The following is a 22,834-nucleotide window of genomic DNA, read 5'->3' as shown; positions in this document are numbered from 1 at the left end:
ACTAACTACTTCACTAATTCTTTATACAATCATCATTTTTCTTCGTCACTTAACGTAACACTCCTTTTTATATTAGTCCAAATCCAAAAACTTTTATACATTTGGAATTGAAACTTATGGGATGTTGAGAATAAAATAAAAGTTCAAGAATAGGGCAACAGTGGGACAAGACATCATGCTCAGTTGCAAGTTGCAACAGCTGTTAAGAAATAATAAATATTATACAGAAATAGGAGGGGATGCGGAAAATTCTTTAAAGAAAGAAAAAAAAAAGAGAGAGAGAGAGACTGAATTTCTTGAGATTTAGATTTTTCTTTCCAAATTTAGTCTCCTGTTTTACTTAAATAGTCAAAATTTCCATCAACTTTTTAGAAATCGAGAGGAATTATAAATTTATCTTTTAGTTGGACCAATTTCATTTGAAAATTTATACCAACCCACTAAATACAATATGATAAAAAATTTCCATCAACCAATTTTAAGTTTCATTAAAGAAAACGATATAACAAAAAAAATATTAAAATCTTGAAGAAAAAAAAAAGTGCAAATATATATTTAGCGAAAACGAAAAAAGAAGGTAGAAAAAAAGGGCGAAGGCGGCTTTTGACGATGTTGATTAAGGACCTAAGGTCAGTGAGTTGGTAAAGTTAAACTCAGCGATCGGCAACCGGCAACCGGCAACCGGCGTGCTTAAATGGTTAATATAATATTAATGAAAAGAAAACAAGCCGTCTTCTTTTGAGGCAGACACCATATCATCAACTTTCAACCTAAAAAATGGCTTCCATCGTCAAACTACTCCCACTCAAAATTCACTGAATTTGGGATGATTTTTAGAAGAGTAAAAAGGGTTTTTTCAAAACCTTCACAGCATTTAATTAGATTTTAAAAACTCAAAAAAAAAAAAAGACCACTTTAGACAACAGTGGCAAGAGATGTATAATGGCACACCATGGAAACTAAATAATAACCTAAAGCAGGTACGACCATTCCATACCACTCTACATCACAACCATTCCAGTCATGTTTCTCTAATTACATTATACCAAGAATTAGAAGACACGCAACTACACAAGTACTGTTAGACACAACTTCACAGCATAATCTTGCCATGTCATCTAACATCGCCTATTTACATCCCTAAAATTTCACACCTTCTTTCATAAGTATTTCGATGAGCGATGCTGCATATTTGCACCCGTATGTAACAAAATACTTTCAAGATCAAATATAGACCAATGCCTCCGTGCATCTTTAACCACCTATGAATACCAATAGCAAAATTTTAACTCTCCTCGAAATATATGTATTTTGTAAATTAGTCATGGTCAGAGAAAGAATGCAAGTTTGAATAGAAAATCTAACCTTAGTTGCTGTGAGATTGGTCATGCTCAATAAAGTCTAGAGCATCTTCCTTGGAGACAACATTGACACGGCTCACCCTATTTTTATGGGTTACTCCATATATCTTGTCGGAAACCTTCACAAGCTCTGGCCTAAATGTAGTTGTTATAAATTGAGTATTTGCCATGTCTGCCAGCCGACGGATCATATCTAAAAAGTTATTAAGAACATCAAACAGGAGTCATAATCACAGAAACTGGAATACAACATAATCCATAGTTGACCATAAATATAATAGCAGCCTCTCTTTCCAAAAAGTAGGGGAAAAAAATCGAAAAGTGCTTGTTATCTCTTGAAGGAAAAACCATGATAAGGAAAACTGGCGAGGCAAAAACAAATGATAAATATAATATGAAGGATACTTCCAACTGCGGTTCTATATTGAGGATCCAATGCTGCATCTATCTCATCAAAAAGATAAAATGGAGCAGGATCACATCGTTGTATGGCAAAGATAAGGGTTAGAGCAACAACAGTTTTCTGTCCCCCAGACAACTGCTTCATAGACTGTGTCTCTCCTTGCCCAGTAAACGAAACCTGCAACAAACACCATTTTATTTAGGAACACAGTAATCATCCTATGAAACAAGGTGCAGAGTCTGCAGACGCTTTTACATGCCTTCACTTTCACTCCAATGTATTTCTCAACCCTGCCTCCAGTATCTGCTTCTTGAGGTCCAGCTTCATCAGGATCGTCGTCGGCATGGTCACCATCCTGTGGAAATGAAAGAAAATTTTCAAAAGTAGGGAAAAAAAAAAAAACTGACTTGTACTACTCAATCATCATACGACTCTATAATCAAAATGAATAGACACATGAAACGAAAATCTAGTCAAAAGAATGGATCCAGACCTTTATGTAAACCAAGAAATGGAAACAACAAGATGCTGGCCCACATTCATGTTCCTATAACAAAATGACTAATTCAACGATGCAAAAACCATTCCTTGTTGGCTGTTGACACCCTCCATGATGGGACCAAAGGGGAAATTGCAACTTCTTTAGGAGGAATTGTAATAAGCCGATGCAAGGAATTATGAAAGACGCCTACCCACTGAATTATTAAAAAGAGATTATGAAGAGAAGGGGCCCAAGCTAGAAGAATGATGAAGGACAGATCAGCTCTTCCTTTTTTGCCCTGTTTACTTGAAGCTTTACAGGAAGTTCCTCAACATATTCAACTTTCAACCAGTCCTTACCTTCTCCTAAGTCATGTCAAAGACTTCTTGATTCTTCTTTGTGGGGATCCATTCTAGGACAAGGCAAAAATCTATGGCTTAATGCTCTAAACGCTCCAGTGGAAAGCTCGGTTGGAAAGAAAGAGATTTTACCAAGGAGTGGAAAGGCTCCTGAACAGGAATCAGGATACTAACACTTAAATTTCTTCTTTAAGGACTTCCACTCAACTTTTTTGTAATATGGTCCGGAAAAGATTAAAAAGCATTTAATTTTCTAATCATCACTAAAAGAAAACTGTGTGGAGTGTAAAAGCAAGGGATAGCCTATCACCGAGAACACGGAAACGAAATAGCAACCTATCGGACACCTAATCAAAATGACTTTGTCATGCCTCAGCCATTCGTCAGCATAATCTTGAAAACCAAGTTGAACCAATATAAATACCACACAAGGTCCACAGGCCACAAAAATATAATTTGAGTGACAAAAACTGCATCCTACACGAAAAGGAATGCATGCAATACAATCACATGGATACCTTTTTCTTCATCATTACTAGATATCCATGGCCACCTTGAACAAGCTCTGAGAAAACTTCTCGAAAGTGCTTTGCAACTCCTTTGAATGTACGTTCTATTGATTCATCCTTCCTCTGATCTAAGACTCCTATGAGCTCTTGAATTTTCTACAAAGTCCAGAAGCACCAGTGCTTGGCAAGAATTTGACAGCCAAATAACAAACAAAACAATCTGAAATTGGAATATATTCCAAATCTAGCAATACCTCATCACCTGCATCCAATTCAGCTTGCCTTTTCTGAAGCTCTTCCCTTTGTTCTGTGAAATTCACATACTGATCTAATGCTTTTTTATTAACGTGACTGAATTGTTGCAGTTGTTCATTGCATCTGTGCAACATTTTATACAGTTCCTTGACGTTCCTCCTCTTATACCTAAAATTTGCAATAGGAAAGAAAACCCAACAAGGATCAGACAGCTACCAAGTAAATGAACCACAAACAGTAGATTAAAGTGCCCATGAAAAGTAATGTCAAATAATCTCAACTGCAATTACTAATCATTTGTCAAGGACAGCTAACACAAGGAAATCCAAATTAAAAGAAAAAGTTACGTTTCAAAAGCATCAGATGACAATAGCCCCAGTTCTCCAATTTTCTTTGAATACTCTTCTTCTTTGGCAAGAAGAACATTCCTTTTGCTTAGCAGTTGTTCCAATTCTTTTTGTTCCTCCTGAAGTGTCTTCTCATAGCTGTCCTCTAAAGCCTGCATTGACACGAGATCAACCAAGGAGCAGGGAGTTGGCAAGAATAATCAGTGGTCAGCATGTAAAAATGGGATACCTTCAGCTTATTCTTTTCATCTTTAATCTTCTTGACTTCCTTAGATCTGTAGTCCATGTTTTCAGAAACTCCTGAGAAATCACAACTTCAATCACTATAAAAAAACTAGAACGATCTCCCAAGAAATTTAGAAAGTGCTGAATCAAAAGTCTAACTTTTAAGCTGTTGAGTCGCTTCTTCTACTAAAAATTTGGCATCTTTCAATTCCTGTCTCTTCAATTCTGTTTCTCCATGTAAAGAGTCTGCTTCTGCAGATGATATTATAGCTTCTAACTCTTGTTTCCGCCGCTTAAGGTTAGTTGTTAGATTTGTCTCAAGCTCTGCTTTCCTTGTTTCAGTCTGTCCAATAAAAAAAATGCAAACACGAGGGCAAGTTAAAAAGATAGGATACGTATAAATGCAAACGCCAATGTACTGACCTCAATACGATCTGTCTTGCATGCAATAAGCCTCTCTTTCAGCTCTGATATTTCAGGGTTCAAACGTGATAGGAGATTTTTTTCCTCTGGTGTTAAATGATCAATGAGATCAGTGCCCATTTCAGCTTGTTTCATGGCCATATTACCTCTAAGCTGATCAATCTGAGTCCGGACATCAGCAAGTGATTTTTCCTACAAACAGGAGTAAGAAATATCAGTAAAAAGAACTATATTATCAAACTATGTTACTATATCTAACCATGGTGGACCAATAAGTTATCTAGAACGTCCTAAAGTACCTTATTCAAACGAGCTTTAGATATTAATTGTTTCTGCTTTTGAGCATTAGCAATGTCCTGCTTCATCTGTTCCATTTCTGATTTATCATGACCCTGCTTGGCATCAATTTTCTGCTGCTCTGTAACAAGTTCAGTAATTTTCCTGTCTATCTGTAAGATAAATTAAGTAAAAGAAGACAAATCTATAGACTACGTAGTGGATGATTGCTTGTGATAACAAAGAACACACAAACTGGAGTCAGGTTGACAAGCTTTTATAATTAAGAATAGGCTTTAAGGAATGATAAGTCTCCATAAAATAATAGGTTTTGCACATAAATATGTTAGACCCCCCATTGTGAAGACTTATAGTAGGAAGGTTAAAAGAGGTAATTGGAGGGATGTTAGGCCATAACGGCAAAGAGAGAGAAGGTACTAGCTACGAGTAGGGAGTGAGTAGGCATTTAAGAGAGGGAATGTCGTTAGGGAAGAATCATTCTTGTTTTCAGTGTTTTCACCACCCTCTCAAATTGGTGGGTTGGCTTTCGTATTACCTTCGCGCCTCTTATCTTTTATTTTGAGTAAAGAAACCTTGTGAGGAGATACCTCACAAAATATTAATTAAAAAAGACTAAATGTAATTATATCAAAGACTTCTAACCATGCCAAAGAACTATAATATTAATTTCTTCAAACCCAAGGTTCCAGAAGAACTTTAACAGAATTTTGTTTAGGGGAGTTGCTTTGTTGTGGACAGACTTTTGTTTAAGGTCCCTCTGCTGGTTTGGCTTGTAAATTTTCAATAGCCTATAAAATCTGAGCAAATTCTTAACCTCTCTATCATTGAGGGGCCTAATAAATTCAGCTTCCAATCATTCTCAACCCACTTCCAGCAGCCACTAACTGAGTGATATAACCTCAGGAAGACTAGTCTGGGAGGTCTATCCATGCGCACTTTGTTGTCCCAAAAATTGATGCTGATCCCGATGCCCACTTTGAAAGGTAAAAGCTCTTTATAGCTATCCTTGAGGTAGACCACAATCTTCCTGGGGCTGCCAATTTTTAACTTGCAATTACTGCACGTGAACCACTTGCCTCTGTCAAAGTTGTACTTGCAGGATATAATAGAGTACAGTGGGGAGAGAAGAAGTATGGAATGCCACCTTTCATTCTATCTGCCACCACTTCAGCAAGGAGTTAATTGATGCAATTGACCAGACTAATGGGCCAAAGTTTGGAACATGGTTCAACTTCCCATAGATTTGGGGAACTAAACATTGGTAACTTGAAACAAAAATGCATTCCCTTTTAGCAAAATGGATTTGGCAGTTTTTAACGGAGAAGGGAGCACTTTGGAGAAGAGTAATAGCAGCAAAATATGGCTCCTTCCCTTTGGACTCATGGCTAGATACTCCCACTCTACTGTTATCCAAAGGACCTTTGGAGAAGAGTATTAGCAGCAAAATATGGCTCCTCCCCTTTAACTCATGGCTACATATTACCAATTTACAGTCATCCAAAGGACCATGGAAGAGCATCATGAAACTCAAAGATCTAGTCCACAATAGCGCTAGATTCTGTATAGGTTATGGCAGCTCTACATGTTTTTGGACTGATTGATGAATGGGAGAAGCTCCTTTAAAGGACGTCTATCCTAGGCTCTTCTTCCTTTCAAACAAGTTCTCATCTATAAAGGAATAAAGAGCAGTCCTGATGATCTTCGTTCCAGCAGCAATCAATAGTGTCTTCTTTCCTATTTGGAATTAGGAAAAGATCCGGGAAAGCAACCTCCAAAGGGTGATCTCCGTTCCATAGGTTTTTCCAAAAACAAATCTTGCAGTCATCCTTTGCCTTAAAGGACACAAAGTTGAGGAAGAGATTTATGTTTTTTGCTATCTAAAACCAAGGCCCACCTTGACAGCACTTTTTGGTGACCTTGTCAGCCATCCATGGGGTTGGATCCCATAAATGATTCGACGCCACAGCGCATTGTCTTCTTGAGTAAATCTCCATAGTCATTTAAGGAGGAGGGCGTTGTTCCGTTGTTTGAAAGAACCAATGCCAAGACCACCATGGATAAGAGGAAGAGAAGTTCATTCCCATTTTACTAAATGGCTGCACGGGTGGGAAGATCCTCCATCCCGAAAAAATCTCTAACCAACTTTTCCCATCCTTAATAACTCCTGCAGTAGCTTTCAACAAAGAGAGATAGTAGTGGGGAAGGCTATTAAGGACCGAATGAGCAAAATTCAAGCGACCTTGCTTGGAGAGAGTGAGGTTTCTCCATTTAGCTAGCTTGAGAACTTGTCCACCATCGACTCCTAAAAACCTTTCGACTTGGCATTTCCTCCGAGAGGAAAACCTAAATAACAGAAGGGGAGACTCTCTGTTTTGCACCCAATTAAATTCGCACTCTCAAGCAAAACAGAATCGTCGATGTTTAACCTCACCAAAGAAGTCTTAGCCAGAGAAGCCTGCAGCATAAACATAGAAATAACTCCCCACCAATCCATGAGGTCTTCCTTATCTTCCCCATTAAAAGATAATCGTGTCGTCTGTGTATTGACGGTGCGTCAAGGGGAAACTTTCTAACTAAAAAAGAAAGCCTTTCAAGATCTTTTTCTCATGGCAGAGTGAACTAGACGGCTGAAAGCATCTCCTATAAGAGTAAAGAGGAAAGAGGAGAGAGGATGATGTAGTAAAGTAGCTCTTCATAGCTTTTCTCGATTATTAGCTACTGTTATAGCTTTTATTTTAGTAGCTTTACTTTTACTGCACAGTAACAATAGTTACTCATGTAATTCTTAAGCTTCAAACCTCTATAAATAGGTTTCAGCCTTTTAATGAAAGGGCATTGAATCATTTCTTAAAAAAACCTTGTGAGGTGCTACATCAAATTGGTATCAAATTGGTATCAGAGCATCCCGATTTTCTAGGTTGTATGGCGGGAAGGAAGTCGATCAACATTGGTGACTCTTCTCTCATCAACAAAGAAGTGGAGCAAGCCTCCATTCTCTCGCCACGATCATCAACCGCACGCTTTCTGTGGGTTGAAGGAGAGGTGAAAACCATCCAGCAGGATGTCGGCGAGATTAAACAAATTTTGGAGATCATCCATGACAAGCTCGAAGCAATGAGTGTACAGCAAGCTACGGTTAGAACTCCTCCTCAAAATTCTACAAGATTGGATCAAGAAATGTGGATGGAGGATCAAAGGACTAATTACCTGCCGGAGAGGTACCATACACCACCAAGAAGAGTCCAAGAAGTCAATCAGAGACCAAGAAACCTCCAAGAACAGCACCTTGTGCAGCCTAGAAGGTACCAAGATTATGTTCTTGAACCAAGAATGCTCCAAGAACTGAGAGCTGTCCGGCAAGACTTCAACCAAAATCTTGGAGTTTGTACACCAAGAAGGTATCAAGAAGGTTCAAGCAACAATGTTGGAGTTTGTACGAATTTTAACAAATTAGTTTCATACAGTATTTTGCCACCAAACTCCAACAACAGCCATGGAATTTTTCTTTCTTCTTTTACAAAACTCCCAACTAGAGAAAAAAACCCAAGTGATACCTTAACCAAGATGGGAAGATTTTGCCACCAAAAGAGTGAAGACACTTCAAATGATTTCATAAGACCAACAAAAATTTCAGAGGATGCAAGAGGTAACTCAATTTTGCCTCAAGTTGCTGCCTTCGATGTTGATTTCAGAAATTGTGGAATCCAAAACTCTTCTCAGGTTGTGGCAATTGAACAAGAGGATGAGTTTTTTCTTAAGTTTGACAATTATTTTGATGGGGAAGAAGAGGTTGATGAAGAATTGATAGGAACAGATGATGATTCTACTTTTTCTTTGGCTACATTGTTCTTTGAAGTGGAAATGCAATATGTTAACGGGCAAAAGAATCAACAAGAATCTTTATTGAGATGTTTGGGTCAAGAATTTCACAAGAATTGTCAAGATGAACCAATGAAGAGGGAGAATCTTTTACTGGCTTCTGATTTTTTCCAAAGAAAACTCCCTTTGATAAGTTCAAATAACATAGAGGATGAATTTCTTTTGAGTTTTGCTGATTATTTTGATGAAGGAGATGAAGATTCTCCAATTGAACTTCAAGAACATCAGCTACAAGAAAATTCAAGAAAGCTCTTCCTTCCAAGTAGACTTCAAGAATGTAAATACAAGAAGAAGAAAGTGGGTAGTTTTCCGAAGGATCCCGAGGAAAAGAATGTTGATAATTTGGAACACTTTTGTCTCAACAAATTATTGCATCAAAATTTCTTGGGATTTAATTCAATTTGGTCACTTTATCGTTTTTTTTGATGAGTTAAAAAAGACATTTTCGATTGGAGTATTTTTGAACCACAAGAAGAGGCGAATTTCTAGTTTGCGGATTGTTCACCGCCTTCTAACTCCACTACTTTTCAACTCGAGGACGAGTTTCATTTTGGGGTAGGGGAAATTGATGTAGTTAAGTAGCTCTTCATAGCTTTTCTCGATTATTAGCTACTGTTATAGCTTTTATTTTAGTAGCTTTACTTTTACTGCACAGTAACAATAGTTACTCATGTAATTCTTAAGCTTCAAACCTCTATAAATAGGTTTCAGCCTTTTAATGAAAGGGCATTGAATCATTTCTTAAAAAAACCTTGTGAGGTGCTGCATCAGAGGACAACCTTGTCTCAAGCCTCTTTGAGCAAAAATTTTTCCTTTGGATCTACCATTAATGAAAACAGAGAAATTTGCTGAACCAATACAACCTTGGATCCATCGGCGCCATTTAACCCCAAAATCTTTCTTATCTAACACAACCGCTAAGAAGCTCCAATCCACCATATCGTAAGCCTTCTCATAGTCTAGCCTCAAGAGAAAGCCTCTCTTTTTCTTCGATTTCCACTCCCCGGTAGCCTCGTAGGCTATCAAATTGCATCTAGAATATTCCTTCCCTCCAAAAAAGTGGCTTGGGAGTCACTGATAATTGCAGGGAGGGGATTTGCGAAGTCTCTTTACAAAAACTTTAGCAATAATCTTGTAAAGGGAGGTAACCAAGCTGGAAATCACTAACCTTACTAGCCTTCATCTTCTTAGGAATAAGGCACAAGTATGTCTCATTCGTTCTAAGGTTGATAATCCCATTTTGGAAAGAATTTTGAAACACCTTGATTAAATCAGGTTTCAAGATGTTCCATGACTTATTGGACATCCCATAAGGACCCAGAAACTTGAGATTTCCCAGGTTTCTTATAGCATTGTGCACTTCCTCCTTGCTGAAAGAGGCCTCCAAAATAGAACCGAGGAACAACCTTTGTTTTGTACAAAGAGTTGAAAAAACTCAGAATCTCTTGTTCAATCTCAAGCCCGAAAGTTAGGGTCACCCCATTTTTATATTCCGAGATAAATTTCCGAGTCTTCCTTTAAGTAGCCCATCTGCTTGCACTTTTGGATCCACCTTCTCTGATCTTTGATCGTTACCTCTAACAAAGAGGCTTTAAGCTGAAGTCTATCATTTGCCATGGCAGCAGTCAAGGTGCCCTGCTCTTCTTACTTGTCAATGAGATCAATTTTGTGCAGCAAAGAAGCTTTCTTCCCTTCAAGGAAATCGAAAGTGATTCTATTCCACTCCTTTAAATGATGCTTCAGGCCTTTCAACTGCTCATGAAAGAGTAGCCAGGCCAGTCGTTAGAATTCATCCCTTTCCACCAACTCTCCACATTTGCCATGAATTGGGGTGGGACAACTACATATTTTCGAATGTAAAGGGGGACGGCCCCATTTCTGAAAGTCGAAGATGACTTGAAGGGGGAAGTGGTCTTGAGTACTTCTAGAAAGCCTGTGAAGAGAAGCCTCTTTGAAAGTATCAAGCTAGCCTCGAGAGACAAGAAAGCGATCCAACCGAGAGGAGGTGGGCTGCTCTCTAAGGTTGGACCAAGTATATATGTCGTTGTTCAACTGAACATCAATGAGTCTCAGATCTTCATTCAGGGAGTTGAAAGTTCTCATGTTTTTTGTGATTCTGCTTCCACTAGATTCATCTGCAATGCATCTGACCACGTTGAAATCGTCTCCCAAAACCAACAGTTCGAACAGAGACCTGATAAATCGGCAACCTCACGCCAAAAGAGATCCCTCCTATGAGGGTAGGGGGCCCATAAATGCCCGTAATCCAACCTTTTAGCAGAATATTGAAAGAGAGGGAAATAGAAACAAAAAACTCACCTAAAACAGAGCCTAAAACAGATTCAAGAACCTCCACAAAGTCCTCTTTCCGTATGATAAGGATGCCACCCGAGGTGCCTCCTGCATCTAAAGCTACCCAGCCCAACCTCCTGCATCTAAAGCTACCCAACCCAACCTCCTGCATCTAAAGCTACCCAACCCAACTTCCCGAGTATCATAACTTGTTTGTATTTGGGCTTAACCAAATCGAACTTAATCTATGGAGTTTAAATCCCTTCCTTTCAGTAAGTGTACACGTTGGAAGAGGCAACAACAAGGATATCTTGAAGCATTGATCTAACTTTCGCCAGGTCAACTTCCTTCACGTTAATGGCTTTTGTATTTTGCATAATTATATTCATAAACTTCAATTTTGAACGTCGGTGATCATAAAATCCACCTGTCATACCACCCTTTTTGCTAACTTGGTCACCTGTTGTAGAGTCAAAGGAAACTTGTCAAGAAACATACATAGTGAAGCTAAAATAAATTTTAAAAGATAATTTCTATACCCACCCTCCAAAGTTATACAGTCCAAACCATCAGTGCGAGCAACTTTTGTGGCCACGTCTAAATCTCGACAAATCACCGTTCTTGCAAACACCTGGGAAAATAAATAAGAATGGAAGTATTAGAAAATATGCATATCCATCAAATATTGCATGTCTCATTCACTTGTTGGCACAGGCCTAAAATGAGAAGCCAACTAGTTGAATATTTATCTTTCAGTTCTGCCCATGCATGCAAGTTTTAATACTAGGTGTAGAAATCCCAAATTCAATTAAATCTTCACTGATGCTAAAGTTGAGCAATATTCTAGCCAGTGATCAAAAGTATAAATCGTGATTAAGCTTCAGTCAATCAGAAGCTAGAGGGGAATTTTCAGACTAAATAGCACCCATTTTCAAAAACTGAAGAACCATCTGAACATTGACAATTGGACCTTTTTTCCTAAATAGCAAACATTGTTTTTAAAAAATAATAAATATTGTTTTTTTATAAGAAAAAATCATAAATATTGTAAGCGTATGGTTAAAATTATTTCTAGTCGAGGTAAGCAAACTAAAATTTTCTTTGTAATTCCCTGCACAGTGACCAAGCTCTTTAGAAATAAATAAAACCATGATATAATATAACCATTTCTCAAATTTTCCGTCATTTGGTCTTTTTTAACTTTTGTAGGAAACTTAATGCCTTAACAGCAAGGAACCTTTTCTTTGTTCTTCACTTCTCCTCGAGAAATTCCTCTCCCCTACAACTACAAGTATTCCATAATATGAATGGTTGACTCGGCAAACAAAACTCCAGATTGACATGAAATAATATTTTTGCAGCACCCTTTCAAGAAATCAAAGGCTATTCTCTGGATAAACATCAACAGGGTTTCATTTTGCTCATATGGAAAGAAAGGAACACCAGAATTTTCAAAGAAACAGAGCATTCGCTCCAACAATTGATACTCAACTATCTTTTTTGGCTTTATCTTAGTGCAAAAGTGTAAATCTTTACCGTTTGAATTCTCTCGTATCCAACTGGAGAAGTTTTTTGTAACTTCATTGGATAGGGTCTTTTGTATATTTCATGCTATCAATGAAATTTGTTTCCTATCCAAAAAAAAAAAAAAAGCCAAAGAGAAAAATGGTTGACTCAGTAAAGGCAAATACTTGGATAATGGATAGTTTAAAAGGGGAGAGGGGAATCTCCAACCTACATGGTAAAGTGGAGTAGAATTTGGATCGATTTTGTAATCGTTATTGTTTTCGTTGTTTTCTTTTTTGTAGGTCGCAATAATTATAAACTTCAATGGAACATCTGTTTTCATTCAAAAAAATTGGAGTAGCTTTGCGTAGAATCTTAGTCCTGGTTGTGGAAATCAACTTATATAAGAACAAATGAAATTCAAACCAGTCTGAGAAGATACGATGGTACTTGAAACTACCTGAGAAAAAGCTGCTGCATAATTGGGAGAGAATTTTAATTTCTTCAATAACGGTATCACATCAGAACTCTGTGGATAAGTAATTTGTGGAGCTCTCACCCTGTTAAGTGGTATAAAAGTAACCCTTCCACCTTTCTGGGAATTAAGGTGTCGGATGATCTGGGTTGATATTCCATCGTTTTCCACCACCACATGAAATAAGCTGATGAGAAAATGAAGGATATCAATCAAATATTGATCTGTATCGAGATGCACAACCCACAACAAGGACACAATTTCTGCATGCCAGCTGGTCAATTCAACTAAAAAAATGTGACTTAATGCAACCTTAAAATCAGAATATAACACAAGATTATCCATGTACCTGTTTCCAGCAGTAACTTCAACAGCAGTAAAAAATTTATCATCGCAATCGAGCAACTCAATAATTGGACCATACACCCCAGAGATTTTATACTCCTTACAGATCCTCCGAACAGAATTTAGTCCCCTTCTTACGTCCTAATAATATATCAAACAGAAAATTGAAGAACTTGGATGATATGATGCAGCCTTCAACAAACCATACATTCGCCAAGCACAGTATTTTATATTGGACAAACAATCAAAAGCTCTATTGACAAAAATATATTAATGGAAATTATTGTCCTGAAACTTAGAAACTACACATTATTAGAATTTTAAGAAAAATAATAGATATGATTACGAAAGAACAAAATATGACAAAATAATAACCAGTCACTGCAGAAGATAAAACAAGAACTGATAACCAGTGGCACAGTAGAAATCATGAAGTTGAGTATCTTCCTGGCCTATTTTGGTAATTTAATATTGTGGCACTATTTAGATCTGTAGCAGAAAACCCAACATATTTAACAGCCAGCTGGAACCAGGTAGGTCTAGGAATAAGCTGCTGTAACTTTTCATTCATCTCAGAAGCTTTACAGCATATTATTGTGGAATCCGCAGCATCATTTTATTCATGTCCAGACACAGCTTTGAAAAAGTGGCTATATCGACTTTTATAAGGAACTATACACCAGAAAAGAGGGCACAAGATTCCTTCCCCATCCCCTGCAATGGGATTCGATATATGAACTACGAGCTGCTGACCTTGAAAAGCATTTACATAGGAGATTCATAGAGCTCTGAATGATCTAAGGTCTAATAAAACAATGGGACCGGATGGATTTGCCGCGGAATTCTGCAAAAAGTTTAGGAACATCCTTAAAGGACGATATCATGAGTATGTTCCAAGATTTTTTTAGAAAGGACATTATTAATGCTAGCCTCAATGAGACCTATATATTCTTAATTCCCAAAAAAGTTTATACCAAAACGGTTGGTGGTTAGTCTCATCTTGTGCTTGTACAAAATTCTAGTGAGAGTCCTATCAGAGATACTAAAACGGGTTCTTCCTTATACCATTTTCGAGCAACAATCGGATTCTGTGGAGGGTCGACAAATATTGGATAAGTCACTAATAGCCGATAAACTCATAGATGAATGGAAAAGAAAGAAGAAAGGCATCGTCGTAAAGTTTGACATAGAAAAAGCTTTTGGCAAGGTGAATTTGGACTTCTTAGAAGCAATTATAGTGGCTAAAGGATTCGGTCAACGATGGATCCAGTGGATAATAGGTTGCATATCCTCAACAATTTCTCCATTATGATCAATGGTCGCCTAGGGGAAAGATTCTTGCAACTCGAGGCCTTAGACAAGGTGAATCCCCCTCACCTTTTCTCTTCATCTTCGTTATTGATTGTTTTAGTAGATTATTGTCCCATGCCTCCTCCATGGATATGATTAAAGGTTTTGACCTCAACAATGGACCCACTAGCATTCACCATCTACCATTTGCCGATGACAATATCTTATTCTCCCATTACGAGGTAGAAAAGTTGGCCAATCTCTTTTCCCTTGTGAAGGTTTTTGAAAAAGCTTTAGGATTAAATAACAATCTTCACTTGTCTGAATTAATGGGCTGAATTTACAGATTGAGGAAGAGGAAAACACTGCCCTCAGATTTGGGTGTAAATTGACCTCCTGGCCAAATTTACCTTGGCCTTCCTCTCAATGCAAATTACCGATCAATCTCCTTCCAGGACCCCATCATTGAAAAGATTGAAATGAGACTACATAATTGGAAAAATTCACACATATCAAAAGGAGGTAGGCCCACTTTACATCAAGCAACTCTATCTAACCTCCCTATCTACTGCATGTCTCTAAACAACATGCCCACAAAGGTGATACAATCTATAGAAAGAATCTATAGAAACTTCCTTTGGAAAGGAGATGGGGGGAATATCAGGTTTGCATATCATTAAATGGAACAAAATTCTTCTCCCCAAGATGGAGGTCTGGGGCTAACAAGCCTTAGATACAAGAACAAAGTTCTTCTTGCAAAGTGAACTAGCGCATTACATCAGCAAAAAAGAGGCCGGCCCTGTGGAGGAAAACCATAGATGCAAAGTATGGTAACCCTACTTTTGATGACAAGCCAAATAATCATTCTCTTGCTACTACCAAGGGACCATGGAAATACATCTTAAAGCACCAATCTCCTGTCCACGAGCAACTCTCTAGAAAGATAGGGGATGGAAATGGCACATACTTTTGGAAAGATGTTTGGTTGTATGATGAAGCTTTGGCTCAAAGATACCCATTGCTTTTTGGTGTATCACAAAAAAACCAAAAAAAAAAAAGCTACAGTAAAAGAAGCGTGGGAGACAGATTCTGGAAATTGGAATTTGGGTTTTAGAAGAAACCTCAAAGATGTTGAAATATCAGAACGGGCAACCCTCTTGCATCAACTATCCAACATTCAGCTTTCTTCATCTCCTGATAAAAGGGTATGGATTTTGGAAAAAAATGGCATTTTCTCCACAAGATCTCTCCTCCAGGATATCTCTCCTAAAGGGGACTTTGCATTTCCCCCTCTTGTATGGTGCAATATGGAAAGATCACTGCCCCAAAGAAAATTAAATTTTTCCTTTGGGAGCTGAGCCACAAGGCTATCAATACCCAAGACAAGTTACAACACCAAATGTCCTACATGTATCTTTCCCCACAATGGTGTGTGATTTACAGAAAGAGTAAAGAGTCTCAGGATAATCTCTTCATAAATGCCATTATGCTTCATCCTTTTGGAACGAAATATTATCTTCCTTCAATTGGCATACAGTTCTTCCAAATGAAACATCCTCCCTACTACATGCTACTTTGTTGGGACATCCTTCAAAAGGGAGAAGAACCTACTATGGATGCATTTTATTACAGCCTTCTTTTGGGTTACATGGAGCAAAAAGAAAAAAAAAACCATCGGATATTCAAAGACAAGGAGCTCCCTTTCAATTGTTTTTTTTAAAACCATTGTTTATTTGGTTATATCTTGGTGTAAATGTTTCCCCTCTTTCATCATTATAGCTATTTTCACTATTTTCTAATTGGAGAGCCTTAATGTAACTCCATTGGATGAGGTTTTTCTCCTTTTTGTAAGTTCATACATCAGTGAAATAGTTTAATATCAAAAAAAAAAAGAGTGCAACAATAAGGTGACAGTAGCTAAACAAATCAGAGACCAGCTACTTACACCGGGAGTAGCATGATCTAGACTTTTTTCTGCCTTCTCAACTTCAGCTTTCAGCCTATCAATTTCAGCAACAAGTTCATTTTCCTTGTTCCATAACGACCTATATATTGATCAAAACATTGAGAAAAAGCTGGCAAACTGAACAATCAACTATGCTTTCCCAATGCAAATAATAGTGAACTTTCAAAAAATGGAAGTAAGGGAGACATACTTCCGCTCATCCTGAAGTTTGTCTCTCTGTGCTTTATAGGTATTGAACCCTTCAGATGACTCAGTTAGGTGGGACTCCAAAGTTGCAATGTCCATTCTACGGCTCTCAATATAGGCATCTCGCTCATGTAACTCAGCGTTAAGCTTATCAATTTCATCCTGAAGCTTTTGTTCCTATTGTCCAAGAAGAAATGAAATGGCTTGAAAGTTAAACACAATCCTTCAGTGTGGAGAGAATAAGGTAACTCGGAGATGGTCGATACACCAATCTCATTGAGCATATAAACATAAGGATCAAGCAACTAAAGATGTTGGAGAACAATAAAAACGACTTAATGGAAGAAGCACTGAACCATTTAAGAAAGAGCCATCACTAACTTTTAAAGAGATTATCAGGTTCATTTTAATTTATGATGAATGACTCAAAATAAATTAATATTTGTTCAAATTATCACGCTTGAGTCATTCATCAGTCACTATTAGAAGTGTTCATGTAAAAATAATCATAGCCATATATGTCAAGTTTAGCAAAAGTTTTCTGTACCCAGAAACCTCTCATCCTGTCAACGTTCACCAGATTTAAAACAGCAAAATAGTACCAAACTTCTAAGATCTGATAATCAAGAGAACGCTCACAAGTCACAAAGACTTAAAGTTCACGGAAGTGTTCACCGTGGGGTTTGAAACCATTAGCACTTGGTACCTGACCCTTGAGACTCAAGGAAATGGCACGCTTAAGCTTCAGCAAAGCAATAAAATGTAATTATCAGTTTCGAGGTTTTTGTAATTATCAGCTGGGTGTTATTCCTTTGGATTGGCCCCTTCTTATAGGCCAGTCCCTTTTCGTCAGGCTTGTTTTTTTAATACCTTTTGTATATTCTTTCATTTTATCCCAATGAAAGCTCAATTTCTATTGGAAAAAACTATCTCAATACACAAAGTAGTTCCAATTGTCAGTTTTATTGACACGTCTTATATGAAGCTATAAAATATATATTGAATTATTGACACAAATAACAGTGAAGGTTCTTTAGGAATACAGAATGGTAAATGTTACCTGTGCCATATTTGAAGATAACACTCGTTCATATTCATCAATCTCCTTCTGAAGCCATCTATCACGGGCAGCTTTACTTGAAAACTGGGTTGCACGACCTTGTTTCTGATAAAGAATACTAAGCTGCTTTTCCCGCTCCATTATTCTACAAAATTCATGAGATATTGCAAGGTGAGGCAACTTAGCTACACACAATGAATATGCACGTCTTGACTTAATGTATGAAACAGACAATGGCATGAACTAGAATTTAAAGTAGACAATGCAAGAACTAAATATGAACTCAATGGTATCAATATTTGAACCCAAACCACTTCTTTACTATTCCCCCTCCCCCCCCCCCCCCCCCGTTTTCTTTTTTTTTGGGTGGTGGTAGGGGTTCATAAGAAGGTCAAAGTCTATGAAACAGGTAAATGGAAATAAATTGAAGCACTAGCAGAAACCCATATATATACAAACCCTTTAGATATTTCCTTCTCCTCTAGGCCTTGATTATCGTAAATTGGACTTATTTTGTCAAGCTCATCAGAAGAATCTTTGATTTCTCTTTGCAGCATCTGAAGCTGCCTCCCTGCTTCCTCCTAGAAGCAAGTTCAAATATGTTGGATGAAATATTTCCATCGTGGAAGGAGTGATAAGACTATGAAAGTATAGAAGAAAAGGTGTGTCCTCGTAATAATACCTTCGCCCTCATGCTTCCAGAGATCTTCTCTTCTAGGTCTTTGACATCAAGCTCAAGTTCCGTGTGCTTTTTTATAGCTTCTGTTCGCCTCTTCTCTACTGTTTCTTTCTCTTTGACTAAACCTTGAATTTCCTTAGTCAACTCTTTCAATTTTTTGTCAAAGTCCTTGGACCTTTCATGAGCATCCAGAACAGTCTCATACATTTTGCTTGATGGTTGAGAAACCTTGGCTCGAGCTTCATCTATCTTTTTATTTTAACAAGAAACAACTTTTATGAAAAGGAAAAATGTTCAAGATACAAACCCAAACAAAGTTTTAGCATTAATTACGTGCAAATGCAGATGACGAATATCAAACGAATTAGCATATTGTATCACATTTTCGAGGAATTAAAAAACATGACAAAGCCTAACATAACAAGCAAATTAGCATATGCACACAACTATGCATTAGCATAAATAGTATGCCGATAGAACTCTCTTTTATTATTGATATTCATAAGGCATTACAAGAGGCCAAGGGAGAATTAGAGAGCTCCTGAACCTCTCCCAAACAGTCCTTATACAAAATAACAAAAAGATACCCCTTCCCTCCTACCAAAAGTGTATTTACCATATTCACAAAATACCCATTCAGCCCCCTGACGAACTAGGGCCCACTAGCACTTTTTCCTTACGCCCTACAGTCTCTTCCTTTATGTCGAATACGCTTTCTTCATTGGGGCCTATCATATGCTAAAGCTAATTACTATGCAACATTTTTTTGGCATTTATGATAGGAAATAAATGATAGGATCAAGTGCTCTTCTATTTATTCTTTTTGTGAGAGGGTGAAATTTTCTGCCTCGTGGTGGTATTCCAATCAAACAAAATTCTTTTGTAATTATAGACTTCTTATGATTATTAAGAATTGGGAGGAGATCCTTTTGTAAAGAGGCAGGGTTCTCCTTACCCTTGGCCCTTAGCTATTCCTTTCTTTTGTTGAATACACTTTTTTGTTTCTTAACCAAATATATATATATACACACACCATGCAGCATTTCTTTAGAAAATTTTAAAACATGCCTTCAGGATAGCTAGTTTCACCATCCACTTGATTTGCGTACATTTGAAATGCACATCAAATAATTACTAGTTAAGTCAATTGCTTCCCGCAAGTTGCCCCGTGAGCAAAAAGAATAAAATACAGACTAACGTAACAAGAGAGATAGTAATAAGGTCTATTCAAATCCAAACTTCCATAACAACTAACCTCTACAAGTTTCTGACGAGCATCATGAAGTTCTTTGTCATAAATAGTATACTCTAAAGATTTTCGCTGCTTATCCAACTGTTGATATTTTCTAAGTTCTTCTTTTTCTTCATCAAGTTCTTTCAATCTCTCATCAAGATACTGAACAACTTGAATTATCTGCTTTCTTTTATTGCCTGATAAGAAAAGAGAAAATTAAACACAAATTAGAAGTAAAAAATTTCAATCGGTTTATATAACAAGGTGAAGACATACTGGTCTCATGCATTATTTTCAAACTTTCACGTCTTCTCTCCTCATAGACTCGAGTGCCACCAATTTCCTTGAGTAGATCCAGCCGCTCAGAATCCTTCATCAATGTCAATGATGCTATCTGTGCACAGTTTGAAAGATAAGGAATATAGGTTGAATTGATAGTAAATGAGATCAACTTAAAAACTCGAGTACTTATATTACAGATAATGAAGTTCAAATATACTCCTACCTTTCCTTGCTGCACAACATAGTAAGGATTTGAGCGAGAGAATCCAGCACTTTCCAATAAATTCATAACTTCCGTTTTCCTAAAAATCAATATAGCTCAAGTCATAAACAGGTACTGAGACGAACACCTATGAACCTTAACACAATGAGGGGGAGAAGTGAGGGTGGGAACTGAGAGAGAGAAAAAGCTTCTAACGTAATATGCTTCCCATCTAAGAAATACTCATCCTTTTTCTGCCCAATTGTTCGACGCAAGCGCACCTCTTCCTTATCTACCTTCAAAAAAACAAATATATACATGTGTGCCATATCATTTACCGATTTGGATGGATATTTGTAAATGTTTGGTTTTCAATACCATTAAACGACAAAGCATTACACATGCTGAAAAAACATTGAAATTTTTTATTTAAAAAAAAAAGAAAAAAAAACTTTCAGAATGAGAAAAAAAGAGTATACTGGGTGGGAAAACATGTATACAAAAAGTTCAAAGGGGAACAAGCTCAGGGAAACTTGAAAATAGAAAACATTTACTAACAAGAAAATACCTAACATATTTACTAGCAGCAAACAATAATAAACAAGAAACCGACATAAACAGCAATGATTTAGATTTTATTATGTCACAAACACTATATATCCAATAATACAATCATTTCACACATAAAAATAAAAGCAAGCCCATTTTTATAAGAAATGATAGCATGCAAAAAAATCTTACTGGTATGCGATTGTCAGTATTATCAAACACAATTTCTACAAAAGCAGTTACAACTTGGTGACCTGCACCTTCCTGTACAAAATAGATACACAAAATATGAAAGATTAGAGAATGACTAAAATTTATAGTCTGTAATAAAGTATTTATCAAATTAAAATTTTGAAATACATACATGGAGCAAAGCATGCCTCTCTTCACTCCGCAAATTTTGAAAGAGGTCGCTCAGTACAAACCTTATAGCTATCCAACATACAAACCAAATGATTAAGTAAACAACCAATATGTTAGAGTAATAAAACTACTAGAAACTGAAGGGTAAAGAAGTGCAAAAATGGTGATATTCTCTTACCATGGAAAAAATTAGTCTTGCCAGATCCATTCGCACCAACTGCATAGTATGTTGAACAGGGGTAAGATGCTCATAAATGAAAAATCATGAAGTATCCACGAATTATAGCTTGAAAAAAGCATTGAAAATAACAATTACTAGTGTTGTAACAGTTCTGAAGGAAACGTTAATTTCCATGAAGATGAGAAGTCTTAAGACAAATATAATAATATGCCAAGAAAGAAATTCTACTGTATCTTTTATATCTTTTGAGCATTTGTATCTTTTCATTTCATCAATGAGAAGTTCGTGTCTTGTTAAAAAAAATAAACATGACCAAATGATGGATGGAAGTTCTACTGTATTATGGTAGACAAGACATTTATAAAATCAAGAAGAGAAAAATGCCAGTCACATCAAGTGTCATTCATTCAGATGATATGCCACTAGTAAGGGAGCACCATGCATTTGAGACTAGGATGAATAAGATCCGGAACCAGTTCGTTCTCTATAAACACGGAAGTGAAAAACAGTTAAGACAAAGTAAGCATACACCGAGATTATTATGTCCTTACCAACACAATTTATTTTTGAACTGAAAGGCTCGGTAGCAACTTGTTCTCTATAGCTCTTAAACCCTTCAATTATAACCTACATAAAAGCTTAATAATTATTTCCATGTATGTCGTACGGGAGAAGGGGGAAAGCACTAAAAACAACATTGTTCGACAAAATGATACACGACATATCGACTAACAATTACCTGCTTTATGTGCATCTTGCAATCCCAGACTATTGAATATCTACGAGGTAGAGGGAAATCAACTCTCAGTAATTTTCGAACTGACTACCTAAAAGAAATTAGTAGACGAACTAGAAACTAATGCTTTATTCACCAAAACCAAATGAGAACAAAATAATACTTCATGAAACTAATATTCAAGCAACATAAATGCGGCACCATAAAGAAAACCGTGGAATTAGAAAACAAACCAGTCAAAGCCGAATCGTAGGGTTCGTTCGTAAAGCGACTTCACGAATTCACTCGCACCCGGAAACGTCAAGCTCTCAAACAGTTTGGAAACAGAAGAACGTGCTGTGAATTACCAGTTTGAGGTGACTGTAAGAGCTTGTATGCTGCAGCAGAGTGAAATGGAACAGTTTTGCTGAGCTTAAACGTAAATTACAGTGTGCGAATTGGCTATGAGCGCAGTGAGAGGGTGGACTGAATCAAATTATATGGATACCTTGTGATTCCGCAGATTAGGGTAAGTGTGACGGTCGCATCGACGTTGAGGGAGTAGATTCCATTGGGCGGGGAAGGCGCGAAGAGCAAAAGGCAGCAAATCGACAGCAGCTGGAACTAGTGGTAAATTGTAATTTACACGTCGTTTCTTCTGCTATGTGCACCGAAGCATTGACTGGTCTTGATCGGTAACACTTCCGAGCCGTGCTTTTCTTTTTCTTTTTTTTAGTACGCCGTGTTTCCTTCTGAATTTTTTTTTTAATAATAAAATTTTTAAAACTTATTCCAAATATATACTATTACTCAAACTATTTCCAAATAACATTTGGAAATAGAAAGACATTAATTTTGATATGTAAATATGCGGTCACTATTGTTGACATTTTTGAATTCTGTGGTTTGAATTCTGTAATGATACTAAATTATTAATTTTGATATGTAAATATGCGGTCACTATTGTTGA

At 37.0% G+C, this 22,834-nt stretch overlaps 1 protein-coding gene across 3 annotated transcripts; it reads right to left on the bottom strand.

Annotated features, from left to right (window-relative positions):
- Positions 1 to 940: 940 nt before the first annotated feature.
- On the bottom strand, positions 941 to 22,536 carry TTN7 (Structural maintenance of chromosomes (SMC) family protein). 3 transcript variants are annotated; one of them, XM_022298142.2, is made up of 31 exons: positions 22,373 to 22,536; positions 22,119 to 22,262; positions 21,889 to 21,976; positions 21,701 to 21,776; positions 21,147 to 21,185; positions 20,970 to 21,037; positions 20,798 to 20,869; positions 20,273 to 20,352; positions 20,078 to 20,156; positions 19,849 to 19,966; positions 19,594 to 19,769; positions 18,342 to 18,587; positions 18,119 to 18,240; positions 17,660 to 17,804; positions 16,604 to 16,776; positions 16,393 to 16,492; positions 13,162 to 13,298; positions 12,798 to 12,999; positions 11,375 to 11,462; positions 11,142 to 11,291; positions 4,663 to 4,814; positions 4,364 to 4,555; positions 4,100 to 4,283; positions 3,945 to 4,015; positions 3,716 to 3,867; positions 3,368 to 3,536; positions 3,123 to 3,269; positions 2,024 to 2,119; positions 1,767 to 1,941; positions 1,366 to 1,554; positions 941 to 1,262 (listed from the first exon to the last, which is right to left on the bottom strand). In XM_022298142.2, the coding sequence occupies exons 3-30, from the start codon at positions 21,901 to 21,903 to the stop codon at positions 1,367 to 1,369; spliced, it is 3,612 nt and encodes a 1,203-aa protein (XP_022153834.1). In that variant the 5' UTR covers positions 21,904 to 21,976; positions 22,119 to 22,262; positions 22,373 to 22,536; the 3' UTR covers positions 941 to 1,262; position 1,366. The 3 variants fall into 3 exon arrangements, with proteins under 3 accessions (XP_022153834.1, XP_022153833.1, XP_087976736.1); XM_022298141.2 differs by having other exon boundaries at positions 21,889 to 21,928; XM_088120610.1 differs by lacking the exons at positions 21,147 to 21,185; positions 21,701 to 21,776; positions 21,889 to 21,976; positions 22,119 to 22,262; positions 22,373 to 22,536 and having other exon boundaries at positions 20,273 to 20,348.
- Between the last annotated feature and the right edge of the window lie 298 nt (positions 22,537 to 22,834).

Source organism: Momordica charantia (genome assembly GCF_013281855.1).
Source record: "Momordica charantia cultivar OHB3-1 chromosome 2 unlocalized genomic scaffold, Mcharantia_2.0 BLBB01000002.1, whole genome shotgun sequence".
Lineage (NCBI taxonomy): Eukaryota > Viridiplantae > Streptophyta > Magnoliopsida > Cucurbitales > Cucurbitaceae > Momordica > Momordica charantia.
The sequence above is the reverse complement of the archived record's forward strand: the minus strand, read 5'-3'. Positions and strand labels throughout refer to the sequence as shown.